This window comes from Nansenia antarctica (assembly GCF_963989245.1).
Source record: "Nansenia antarctica genome assembly, chromosome: 7".
NCBI lineage: Eukaryota > Metazoa > Chordata > Actinopteri > Argentiniformes > Microstomatidae > Nansenia > Nansenia antarctica.
In genome coordinates this window covers 34,332,653-34,346,259 of record NC_137677.1, presented here as the reverse complement: position 1 = coordinate 34,346,259, position 13,607 = coordinate 34,332,653, and the positions used below count along the sequence as shown (strand labels likewise).

Here is a 13,607-nt window from a genome sequence, read left to right as displayed (position 1 = left end):
AAACAGAAGGTCCCTGGTTTGATCCCCGCCTCAGGAGGGAGCTGCATGTGAGCTGGTAGGCAAACTGGTAGTAGTCGCTCTATGAGTGGAGGGCTGCAAGGGACTTTTCCTGGCTACACAGTGTACAGGTTTACAGGTTTTTTATCTTTGCCTGCTTGCGTGCTCTGTCATCATGTGAAGCGCATTGAGTCACATCTTGTGAGAAATGCGCTACACAAATAAAACTTGACTTGATTTGATTTGAAGGCTTGCTGCCATCATCATCTGAGGTGCCTACCACTGCCGTTGTGCCCTTGAGCAAGGCACTTAACCCCTAACTGCTCCAGGGGTCGCTGACTATGGCCGACCCTATGCCAAAAAAAAATACATTTCGTTGTACATGGTGCAATGACAAAAACTTAGAAACTAATCTAATCTACAGTAGGCTTCCCGTATCGACTGACCCAGTAGGACATTGGACATTGCTGCCTTGTCATTAGTTTCAGACCCAGATACTTGACTTGTATTTCAGAACATGTGTTTTTGTAAACATCCCAGTTTGGTAATCACAACCCAACGTGTCTGTTTCTGGTACTAATTACTGTTGTGGATAGTGTTGAACAGCCAGCTGCAGAGGGGGAATTACAGTGTTCAAATTGTTCTACGCTTTGATTTCTAGCAGAGAACCCTTTGAGATCAGAGCTCATCCCGCGGTGGGTAAATGAGCGCACCAATTATAAGGATCAAGCTGATATTGAAGTTGAAACAGAGTTGTTATTACGTAAAACGTTGAGGCCGTGACAGCGCTTGTTTATGTATTCCTCTGCCATCGACCCGGCACCATTGTTATTTCACCGCCATCCCCTTCCCCTCCCGCCCGCTGATCTGTTCTGTCGCCTGCCTTGGTTCGTCTTTGATTCTTTCATTACTAGTTTCATGAGTTTTGGCCCAAATAATAGACTTGTGTCACTTTTGTTTGGGCTGAGATGAGGTTTCACAAACGATGGCTAAATCAGGCCTCGTTTAGATGTGCTTTTGCATTTATTTAGTTTTTGCCCTCTCATCAGCATATATAACCAAAATAAACACTATTTTGGAGCTCTGAGTGGTTTGTTGGTGGGTGTTTTTCTCTGCACAGGCTAGCTGTGCTATTTTGTAATAGAGTAAACTAATATTTTATCACAGTCAAACATCCCTGGAAACGGATTGACTGTCGGCGTATCATCGCCTCTCTTCACAATGCAGAGGAAATCCAGGTCTTAGATTCCCTGTCTTTATTTTATAGACACAATAGCTGTGGGTACATTATTGACCATGTACAAACCATCTCGTTTATTTTCTGCTCCATATCTCTCGGACTTCATTGCGAACGCCGTGAGAAGGAACGAGGCTGCCACAGCCGGGAAGCAGAGATCGATGTTGTCATGTTTATTATGACATTCCCTGATATCAATCTATTTTCTCTCCTGCACTGTAGGTGTACACCAGGTACGGGAAATGCTACACTTTCAACGGGAACAAGAGCACATCTCGGAAAACCAAGCAGGGCGGAATGGGGAACGGACTGGAGATCATGTTGGATATTCAACAGGATGAGTATCTCCCCATCTGGAAAGAGACAAGTAGGCCATAAACCTGTATATATGTTGCACATAAACCTTTACCCTGCTACAGTACGGGTTGTGTTTTGGTTGTCGTAAATCAAAAATTCCCCTCTACCTCTTTCTATGAATAATATATTATGCGGGGATTGATTTTGTTTTGAATGATTGTAAGGAGGGCCTACATCTTTTCAAAGTACAGTTATCAGCAATGCATGCATAATGCGAGCATCTTCCTCCATTTGGGAAATGACTGAAAATAGTCACAATTAGCCCCAGTTGGGGGTATTGACGCAGGAGAAGATACATGGACCATGGCCTGGGGAGGCCCAGGGGGTCTAGCACCGTGGCCTACAGTACAACATATCCCCATGTCGGTATGGGTTTGAATCTGGCCCAGGCCCTACTGACATACATACCCTCTTTCTCCTTACTTTCCTGACTTTCTTCACTATCAGAGAAAGAGAGAGAGAGAGCGAGACAGACACACACACACACACACACACACACACACAGAGATACACACACACAGAGATACACACACACACACACACAGAGAGACACACACACACACACACACACACACAGAGAGAGACGCACACACAGAGAGAGAGAGAGAGAGAGCGAGAGAGAGCAAGACACACACACACACACACACACATTTGAATACTTTATTTGGTTCCACAAATTATATTACACACACACACAGAGAGAGAGAGACACACACACACAGAGAGAGAGCGACACACACACAGAGAGAGAGAGAGACACACAGAGAGACACAGACACACAGAGAGACACAGACACACAGAGAGAGAGAGAGACACACAGAGAGACACAGACACACAGAGAGAGAGAGAGAGACACACACAGAGAGACACAGACACACAGAGAGACACAGACACACACAGAGAGACACAGACACACAGAGAGAGACACATACACCGCGAGACCGCCACCGCCCCCCTTTAAAAGACAACCTTAAAAGACAACCTTAAAAGACAGATGAACCCACTCTGTACCTTTCCTTTGTTCCGTGTCGCGCCGCCTCCCTCTCTTTCATCCTGCAGACGAGACGTCGTTAGAGGCAGGGATACGCGTGCAGCTCCACAGCCAGGACGAGCCGCCCTACATCCACCAGCTGGGCTTCGGAGTCTCGCCGGGGTTCCAGACCTTCGTTTCATGTCAGGAGCAGAGGGTAAGACCCCCACGGTCCCCTGTTATGTCTCCCAGAATACTGCCTCCCTGCTGGGGCTCAGACAGGGGTCTAATCAATCATTCTGTTGCCCAGCTGACCTACCTGCCCCAGCCCTGGGGTAACTGCCGCTCCACCAGCGACCAGCTGATCCCCGGCTACGACACCTACAGCATCAGCGCCTGCCGGCTGCACTGTGAGACCACGGAGGTGGTGAGGGAGTGCCGCTGCCGGATGGTGCACATGCCTGGTACGTATGTCCCTACCATGTCCTTACGACAGGGTTCCTGCGCTGGTCTTAAAAAGCCTTCAAGTCTAAAATCCAGAAATCCGATTTATAAGGCCTAAAAAGGTCCCAAGTTTCTGTAATTAGGTCTAAAAAATAAAAATAACAAATTTAGATTAGCTTGTCCTGCAAGGAAATCAGTCCGACCATATCTATTTACGTGGAAATGAATCAAGCTGGAACCAAAAAAATGCCAATTCGCTCCCGGGAGAAATTATTGGCGAACGAAGCTACGGCAGGATGACAAAAAGCTATCAAATGGTGTCGCGAATAGGTCTAAAATTATATCCAAAGAGGTCTAAAAAATGTGTAGGAACCCTGTTACGATGTCGTCCCTACCATGTCTCTACCATGTCTCTACCATGTCTGTCTCAACCATGTCTGTCTCTACCATGTCTGTCTCTACCATGTCTCTACCATGTCTCTACCATGTCTGTCTCTACCATGTCTCAACCATGTCTGTCTCTACCATGTCTGTCTCTACCATGTCTGTCTCTACCATGTCTGTCTCAACCATGTCTGTCTCTACCATGTCTCAACCATGTCTCTACCATGTCTCAACCATGTCTCTACCATGTCTCTACCATGTCTCAACCATGTCTCTACCATGTCTCTACCATGTCTCTACCATGTCTCTACCATGTCCCTACCATGTCTCTACCATGTCTCTACCATGTCTCTACTATGTCTCTACCATGTCCCTACCATGTCTCTACCATGTCTCTACCATGTCTCTACCATGTCTGTCTCTACCATGTCTCTACCATGTCTCTACCATGTCCCTACCATGTCTCTACCATGTCTCTACCATGTCCCTACCATGTCTCTACCATGTCTCTACCATGTCTCTACCATGTCTCTACCATGTCTCTACCATGTATCTACCATGTCTCTACCATGTCTCTACCATGTCTGTCTCTACCATGTCTCTACCATGTCTCTACCATGTCCCTACCATGTCTCTACCATGTCTCTACCATGTCCCTACCATGTCTCTACCATGTCTCTACCATGTCTCTACCATGTCTCTACCATGTCTCTACCATGTATCTACCATGTCTCTACCATGTCTCTACCATGTCTGTCTCTACCATGTCTCTACCATGTCTCTACCATGTCCCTACCATGTCTCTACCATGTCTCTACCATGTCCCTACCATGTCTCTACCATGTCTCTACCATGTATGTCTCAACCATGTCTCTTACATGTCCCTACCATGTCTCTACCATGTCTCTACCATGTATCTACCATGTCTGTCTCTACCATGTCTCTACCATGTCTCTACCATGTCTCTACCATGTCTCTACCATGTTTCTACCATGTCCCTATCATGTCTCTACCATGTCTCTACCATGTCTGTCTCTACCATGTCTGTCTCTACCATGTCTCTACCATGTCTCTACCATGTCTCAACCATGTCTCTACCATGTCCCTACCATGTCTCTACCATGTCTCTACCATGTCTCTACCATGTTTCTACCATGTCTGTCTCTACCATGTCTCTACCATGTCTCTACGATGTCTCTACCATGTCTCTACCATGTCTCTACCATGTCTCTACCATGTCTCAACCATGTCTCTACCATGTCTCTACCATGTCTCTACCATGTCTCTACCATGTCTCTACCATGTCTGTCTCTACCATGTCTCTACCATGTCTCTACCATGTCTCTACCATGTCTCTACCATGTCTGTCCCTACCATGTCTCTACCATGTCTGTCTCTACCATGTCTCTACCATGTCTGTCTCTACCATGTCTCTACCATGTCTCTACCATGTCCCTACCATGTCTCTACCATTTCTGTCTCTACCATGTCTCTACATGTCTCAACCATGTCTCTACCATGTCTCTACCATGTCTCTACCATGTCTCTACCATGTCTCAACCATGTCTCTACCATGTCTCTACCATGTCTCTACCATGTCTCTATCATGTCTCTACCATGTCTCTACCATGTCTCTACCATGTCTGTCTCTACCATGTCTCTACCATGTCTCTACCATGTCTGTCTCTACCATGTCTCTACCATGTCTTTACCATGTCCCTACCATGTCTGTCTCTATCATGTCTCTACCATGTCTCTACCATGTCTCTACCATGTCCCTACCATGTCTCTACCATGTCTCTACCATGTCTCAACCATGTCTGTCTCTACCATGTCTCTACCATGTCTGTCTCTACCATGTCTGTCTCTACCATGTCTGTCTCTACCATGTCTCTACCATGTCTCTACCATGTCTGTCTCTACCATGTCTCTACCATGTCTCTACCATGTCTCTACCATGTCTCTACCATGTCTGTCTCAACCATGTCTCTACCATGTCTCTACCATGTCTCTACCATGTCCCTATCATGTCTCTACCATGTCTCTACCATGTCTGTCTCTACCATGTCTGTCTCTACCATGTCTGTCTCTACCATGTCTCTACCATGTCTCTACCATGTCCCTACCATGTCTCTACCATGTCTCTACCATGTCCCTACCATGTCTCTACCATGTCTGTCTCTACCATGTCCCTATCATGTCTCTACCATGTCTCTACCATGTCTGTCTCTACCATGTCTCTACCATGTCTCTACCATGTATGTCTCAACCATGTCTCTACCATGTCTCTACCATGTCCCTACCATGTCTCTACCATGTCTCTACCATGTCTGTCTCTACCATGTATCTACCATGTCTCTACCATGTCTCTACCATGTCTCTACCATGTCCCTACCATGTCTCTACCATGTCTCTACCATGTCTGTCTCAACCATGTCTCTACCATGTCTCTACCATGTCTCTACCATGTCCCTATCATGTCTCTACCATGTCTCTACCATGTCTCTACCATGTCTGTCTCTACCATGTCTCTACCATGTCTCTACCATGTCTCTACCATGTCTCTACCATGTCTGTCTCTACCATGTCCCTATCATGTCTCTACCATGTCTCTACCATGTCTGTCTCTACCATGTCTGTCTCTACCATGTCTGTACCATGTCTCTACCATGTATGTCTCAACCATGTCTCTACCATGTCTCTACCATGTCCCTACCATGTCTCTACCATGTCTGTCTCTACCATGTCTGTCTCTACCATGTATCTACCATGTCTCTACCATGTCTCTACCATGTCTCTACCATGTCTCTACCATGTCTGTCTCTACCATGTCTCTACCATGTCTGTCTCTACCATGTCTCTACCATGTCTCTACCATGTCCCTATCATGTCTCTACCATGTCTCTACCATGTCTGTCTCTACCATGTCTCTACCATGTCTCTACCATGTCTCTACCATGTCTCTACCATGTCTGTCTCTACCATGTCTCAACCATGTCTCTACCATGTCTTTACCATGTCTCTACCATGTCTCTACCATGTCTCTACCATGTCTCTACCATGTCTCTATCATGTCTCTACCATGTCTCTACCATGTCTGTCTCTACCATGTCTCTACCATGTCTGTCTCTACCATGTCTCTACCATGTCTGTCTCTACCATGTCTCTACATGTCTCTACCATGTCTCTACCATGTCTCTACCATGTCTCTACCATGTCTGTCTCTACCATGTATGTCTCTACCATGTCTCTACCATGTCTCTACCATGTCTGTCTCAACCATGTCTCTACCATGTCTCTACCATGTCCCTACCATGTCTGTCCCTACCATGTCTCTACCATGTCTCTACCATGTCTCTACCATGTCTCTACCATGTCTCTACCATGTCTCTACCATGTCTGTCTCTACCATGTCTCTACCATGTCTTTACCATGTCTGTCTCTACCATGTCTCTACCATGTCTCAACCATGTCTCTACCATGTCTGTCTCTACCATGTCTCTACCATGTCTCTACCATGTCTCTACCATGTCTCAACCATGTCTCTACCATGTCTCTACCATGTCTCTACCATGTCTCTACCATGTCTCAACCATGTCTCTACCATGTCTCTACCATGTCTCTACCATGTCTCTACCATGTCTCAACCATGTCTCTACCATGTCTCTACCATGTCTCTACCATGTCTCTATCATGTCTCTACCATGTCTCTACCATGTCTCTACCATGTCTCTACCATGTCTCTACTATGTCTCTACCATGTCTGTCCCTACCATGTCTCTACCATGTCTGTCTCTACCATGTCTGTCTCTATCATGTCTCTACCATGTCTCTACCATGTCTGTCTCTACCATGTCTCTACCATGTCTGTCCCTACCATGTCTCTACCATGTCTCTACCATGTCTGTCTCTACCATGTCTCTACCATGTCTCTACCATGTCTGTCTCTACCATGTCTCTACCATGTCTCTACCATGTCTGTCTCTACCATGTCTCTACCATGTCTGTCCCTACCATGTCTCTACCATGTCTCTACCATGTCTGTCTCTACCATGTCTCTACCATGTCTCTACCATGTCTGTCTCTACCATGTCTCTACCATGTCTCTACCATGTCTCTACCATGTCTGTCCCTACCATGTCTCTACCATGTCTCTACCATGTCTCTACCATGTCTCTACCATGTCTCTACCATGTCTCTACCATGTCTGTCTCAACCATGTCTCTACCATGTCTCTACCATGTCTCTACCATGTCTGTCTCTACCATGTCTCTACCATGTCTCTACCATGTCTCTACCATGTCTCTACCATGTCTCTACCATGTCTGTCTCAACCATGTCTCTACCATGTCTCTACCATGTCTCTACCATGTCTGTCTCTACCATGTCTCTACCATGTCTCTACCATGTCTCTACCATGTATGTCTCTACCATGTCTCTACCATGTCCCTACCATGTCCCTACCATGTCTCTACCATGTCTCTACCATGTCTCTACCATGTCCCTACCATGTCTCTACCATGTCTCTACCATGTCTCTACCATGTCTGTCTCTACCATGTCTGTCTCTACCATGTCTCTACCATGTCTCTACCATGTCTCTACCATGTCTCTACCATGTCCCTACCATGTCTCTACCATGTCTCTACCATGTCTCTACCATGTCTCTACCATGTCTCTACCATGTCTACCATGTCTCTACCATGTCTCTACCATGTCTCTACCATGTCTGTCTCTACCATGTCTCTACCATGTCTCTACCATGTCTGTCTCTACCATGTCCCTACCAGGTCTCTACCATGTCTCTACCATGTCTCTACCATGTCCCTACCATGTCTCTACCATGTCTCTACCATGTCTCTACCATGTCTCTACCATGTCTGTCTCTACCATGTCCCTACCATGTCTCTACCATGTCTCTACCATGTCTCTACCATGTCTCTACCATGTCTCTACCATGTCTGTCTCTACCATGTCTCTACCATGTCTGTCTCTACCATGTCCCTACCATGTCTCTACCATGTCTCTACCATGTCTCTACCATGTCTGTCTCTACCATGTCTCTACCATGTCTGTCTCTACCATGTCTGTCTGTCTCTACCATGTCTCTACCATGTCTCTACCATGTCCCTACCATGTATGTCTCTACCATGTCTCTACCATGTCTCTACCATGTCTCTACCATGTCTGTCTCTACCATGTCTGTCTGTCTCTACCATGTCTGTCTCTACCATGTCTCTACCATGTCTGTCTCTACCATGTCTCTACCATGTCTCTACCATGTCTGTCTCTACCATGTCTCTACCATGTCTCTACCATGTCCCTACCATGTCTCTACCATGTCTCTACCATGTCTGTCTCTACCATGTATCTACCATGTCTCTACCATGTCTCTACCATGTCTCTACCATGTCTCTACCATGTCTCAACCATGTCTCTACCATGTCTCTACCATGTCTCTACCATGTCTCTACCATGTATGTCTCTACCATGTCTCTACCATGTCTCTACCATGTCTCTACCATGTCCCTATCATGTCTCTACCATGTCTCTACCATGTCTGTCTCTACCATGTCTCTACCATGTCTCTACCATGTCTCTACCATGTCTCTACCATGTCTGTCTCTACCATGTCTCTACCATGTCTCTACCATGTCTCTACCATGTCTCAACCATGTCTCTACCATGTCTCTACCATGTCTCTACCATGTCTGTCTCTACCATGTCTCTACCATGTCTCTACCATGTCTCTACCATGTCTGTCTCTACCATGTCTCTACCATGTCTCTACCATGTCTCTACCATGTCTCAACCATGTCTCTACCATGTCTCTACCATGTCTCTACCATGTCTCTACCATGTCTCTACCATGTCTCTACCATGTATGTCTCTACCATGTCTCTACCATGTCTCTACCATGTCTCTACCATGTCCCTATCATGTCTCTACCATGTCTCTACCATGTCTGTCTCTACCATGTCTCTACCATGTCTCTACCATGTCTCTACCATGTCTCTACCATGTCTGTCTCTACCATGTCTCTACCATGTCTCTACCATGTCTCTACCATGTCTCAACCATGTCTCTACCATGTCCCTACCATGTCTCTACCATGTCTCTACCATGTCTCTACCATGTCTCTACCATGTCTCTACCATGTCTCTACCATGTCTCAACCATGTCTCTACCATGTCTCTACCATGTCTCTACCATGTCTCTATCATGTCTCTACCATGTCTCTACCATGTCTCTACCATGTCTGTCTCTACCATGTCTCTACCATGTCTCTACCATGTCCCTACCATGACTGTCTCTATCATGTCTCTACCATGTCTCTACCATGTCTCTACCATGTCTCTACCATGTCTCTACCATGTCTGTCTCAACCATGTCTCTACCATGTCTCTACCATGTCTCTACCATGTCCCTACCATGTCTGTCCCTACCATGTCTCTACCATGTCTCTACCATGTCTCTACCATGTCTGTCTCTACCATGTCTCTACCATGTCTCTACCATGTCTGTCCCTACCATGTCTCTACCATGTCTGTCTCTATCATGTCTCTACCATGTCTCTACCATGTCTCTACCATGTCTCTACCATGTCTCTACCATGTCTCTACCATGTCTGTCTCTACCATGTCTCTACATGTCTCTACCATGTCTCTACCATGTCTGTCTCTACCATGTCTCTACCATGTCTCTACCATGTCTGTCCCTACCATGTCTCTACATGTCTCTACCATGTCTCTACCATGTCTCTACCATGTATGTCTCTACCATGTCTGTCTCTACCATGTCTCTACCATGACTCTACCATGTCTCTACCATGTCTCTACCATGTCTGTCTCTACCATGTCTCTACCATGTCTCTACCATGTCTCTACCATGTCTCTACCATGTATGTCTCTACCATGTCTCTACCATGTCTACCATGTCTCTACCATGTCTCTACCATGTCTCTACCATGTCTGTCTCTACCATGTCTCTACCATGTCTACCATGTCTCTACCATGTCTCTACCATGTCTCTACCATGTCTCTACCATGTCTCTACCATGTATGTCTCTACCATGTCTCTACCATGTCCCTACCATGTCCCTACCATGTCTCTACCATGTCTCTACCATGTCCCTACCATGTCTCTACCATGTCTCTACCATGTCTCTACCATGTCTGTCTCTACCATGTCTGTCTCTACCATGTCTCTACCATGTCTCTACCATGTCTCTACCATGTCTCTACCATGTCCCTACCATGTCTCTACCATGTCTCTACCATGTCTCTACCATGTCTCTACCATGTCTCTACCATGTCTACCATGTCTCTACCATGTCTCTACCATGTCTCTACCATGTCTGTCTCTACCATGTCCCTACCATGTCTCTACCATGTCTCTACCATGTCTCTACCATGTCTCTACCATGTCTCTACCATGTCTCTACCATGTCTCTACCATGTCTGTCTCTACCATGTCCCTACCATGTCTCTACCATGTCTCTACCATGTCTCTACCATGTCTCTACCATGTCTCTACCATGTCTGTCTCTACCATGTCTCTACCATGTCTGTCTCTACCATGTCCCTACCATGTCTCTACCATGTCTCTACCATGTCTCTACCATGTCTCTACCATGTCTGTCTCTACCATGTCTCTACCATGTCTCTACCATGTCTGTCTCTACCATGTCTGTCTGTCTCTACCATGTCTCTACCATGTCTCTACCATGTCTCTACCATGTCTCTACCATGTCTCTACCATGTCCCTACCATGTATGTCTCTACCATGTCTCTACCATGTCTCTACCATGTCTCTACCATGTCTGTCTCTACCATGTCTCTACCATGTCTGTCTCTACCATGTCTCTACCATGTCTCTACCATGTCTGTCTCTACCATGTCCCTACCATGTCTCTACCATGTCTATACCATGTCTGTCTCTACCATGTCTCTACCATGTCTCTACCATGTCCCTACCATGTCTCTACCATGTCTCTACCATGTCTGTCTCTACCATGTCTCTACCATGTCTCTACCATGTCCCTACCATGTCTCTACCATGTCCCTACCATGTCCCTACCATGTCTCTACCATGTCTCTACCATGTCTGTCTCTACCATGTCTCTACCATGTCTCTACCATGTCCCTACCATGTCTCTACCATGTCTATACCATGTCTGTCTCTACCATGTCTCTACCATGTCTCTACCATGTCCCTACCATGTCTCTACCATGTCTCTACCATGTCTGTCTCTACCATGTCTCTACCATGTCTCTACCATGTCCCTACCATGTCTCTACCATGTCCCTACCATGTCCCTACCATGTCTCTACCATGTCTCTACCATGTCTGTCTCTACCATGTCTCTACCATGTCTCTACCATGTCCCTACCATGTCTGTCTCTACCATGTCTCTACCATGTCTCTACCATGTCCCTACCATGTCTCTACCATGTCTCTACCATGTCTGTCTCTACCATGTCGCTACCATGTCTCTACCATGTCTGTCTCTACCATGTCGCTACCATGTCTCTACCATGTCTCTACCATGTCTCTACCATGTCTCTACCATGTCTCTACCATGTCTGTCTCTACCATGTCTCTACCATGTCTCTACCATGTCCCTACCATGTCTCTACCATGTCTCTACCATGTCCCTACCATGTCTCTACCATGTCTCTACCATGTCTCTACCATGTCTCTACCATGTCTCTACCATGTCTCTACCATGTCTCTACCATGTCTCTACCATGTCTGTCTCTACCATGTCTCTACCATGTCTCTACCATGTCTCTACCATGTCTCTACCATGTCTCTACCATGTCTCTACCATGTCTGTCTCTACCATGTCGCTACCATGTCCCTAACATGTCTCTACCATGTCTGTCTCTACCATGTCTCTACCATGTCTCTACCATGTCTGTCTCTCTTTGTCTTTCACCTGTTTTGTGTGTGTTTTTTACTCCAGTAACGCTTAATTTTTACATTAAGTTGCTCTTTAAAAGGAAGCGGGAGTTATTCTTGTTCCTCTTGTGTGTTAACGAAGTATATATTGATATATATCTTCGTTATTGATACATATATATTTATATATTTATATATATATATTGATATCACAAACCGCTCAACTCTGTTAATGCGTATTAATTAGAAATGAGTTACTGTATAACTGTGTAACAACATGGAATACATTGCTGTTGCATGAGTAAAATACAACATTACTACACAGGAAAAGTGTAGAGCAACTTAGTGTTAAGTATTTGTGTTGATTCTGTCACCTATTTGATGTCCATTAAGTTAAAATATGAATAAAGCATGCCAGTATTTCTCTGTGACACACATACCGGTATCTGCTTATTTTCATTAATTAATTAACGGAGGTTCTTGCCACAACCCCGTTCAAACAGGCCAAGGCTGTACATTGACCTCTGACCTGGCTGAACCACCTGATGAACAGTGTCTCACCCCTCAGGTCATAACCAAGGCTCTGCTCCTCTGCGCCCCGAGCTAAACATCCCCCAGAATCAGTCTCCCCTAACGCAGATTGAAAAGCAGACTGACTGTTCTCAAACATTAACTCAGATTGAAAAGCAGACTGACTGTTCTCAAACATTAACTCAGATTGAAAAGCAGACTGACTGTTCTCAAACATTAACTCAGATTGAAAAGCAGACTGACTGTTCTCAAACATTAACTCAGACAGACTGTTCTCAAACATTACCTCAGACTGACTGTTCTCAAACATTAACTCAGACTGACTGTTCTCAAACATTAACTCAGACAGACTGTTCTCAAACATTAACTCAGACAGACTGTTCTCAAACATTAACTCAGACTGACTGTTCTCAAACATTAACTCAGACAGACTGTTCTCAAACATTAACTCAGACAGACTGTTCTCAAACATTAACTCAGACAGACTGTTCTCAAACATTAACTCAGACAGACTGTTCTCAAACATTAACTCAGACAGCAGACTGACTGTTCTCAAACATTACCTCAGACAGCGCTCTGACTCTCTGGCCTCAGCGCCCAACATATTTCCCACCAATAATTTGCGCTGCTGATGAATTCCTGTCATTAGTGGCTCCTGCGCTCTGTTTGTCTCCGGGAAGGTGAATCATTGATTGGTTTTTAAAGACTTTCTAAATATGCCTTTGGGGTGGGGCTGGAGCGCTCCATTTTGCAATGCAATCAGTGCCAGACATCAAACGTGGCC

General features: G+C 45.6%; 1 protein-coding gene across 1 annotated transcript in view; it reads left to right on the top strand.

Annotated features, from left to right (window-relative positions):
- Positions 1–13,607, top strand: part of asic4a (acid-sensing (proton-gated) ion channel family member 4a) — an 81,743-nt gene that overhangs the window by 61,848 nt on the left and 6,288 nt on the right. The window contains exons 2-4 of the mRNA XM_080536183.1: positions 1,457–1,601; positions 2,651–2,778; positions 2,872–3,025. Coding sequence (XP_080392309.1) covers positions 1,457–1,601; positions 2,651–2,778; positions 2,872–3,025 — 427 coding nt within the window. The remainder of the gene's footprint in view (positions 1–1,456; positions 1,602–2,650; positions 2,779–2,871; positions 3,026–13,607) is intronic.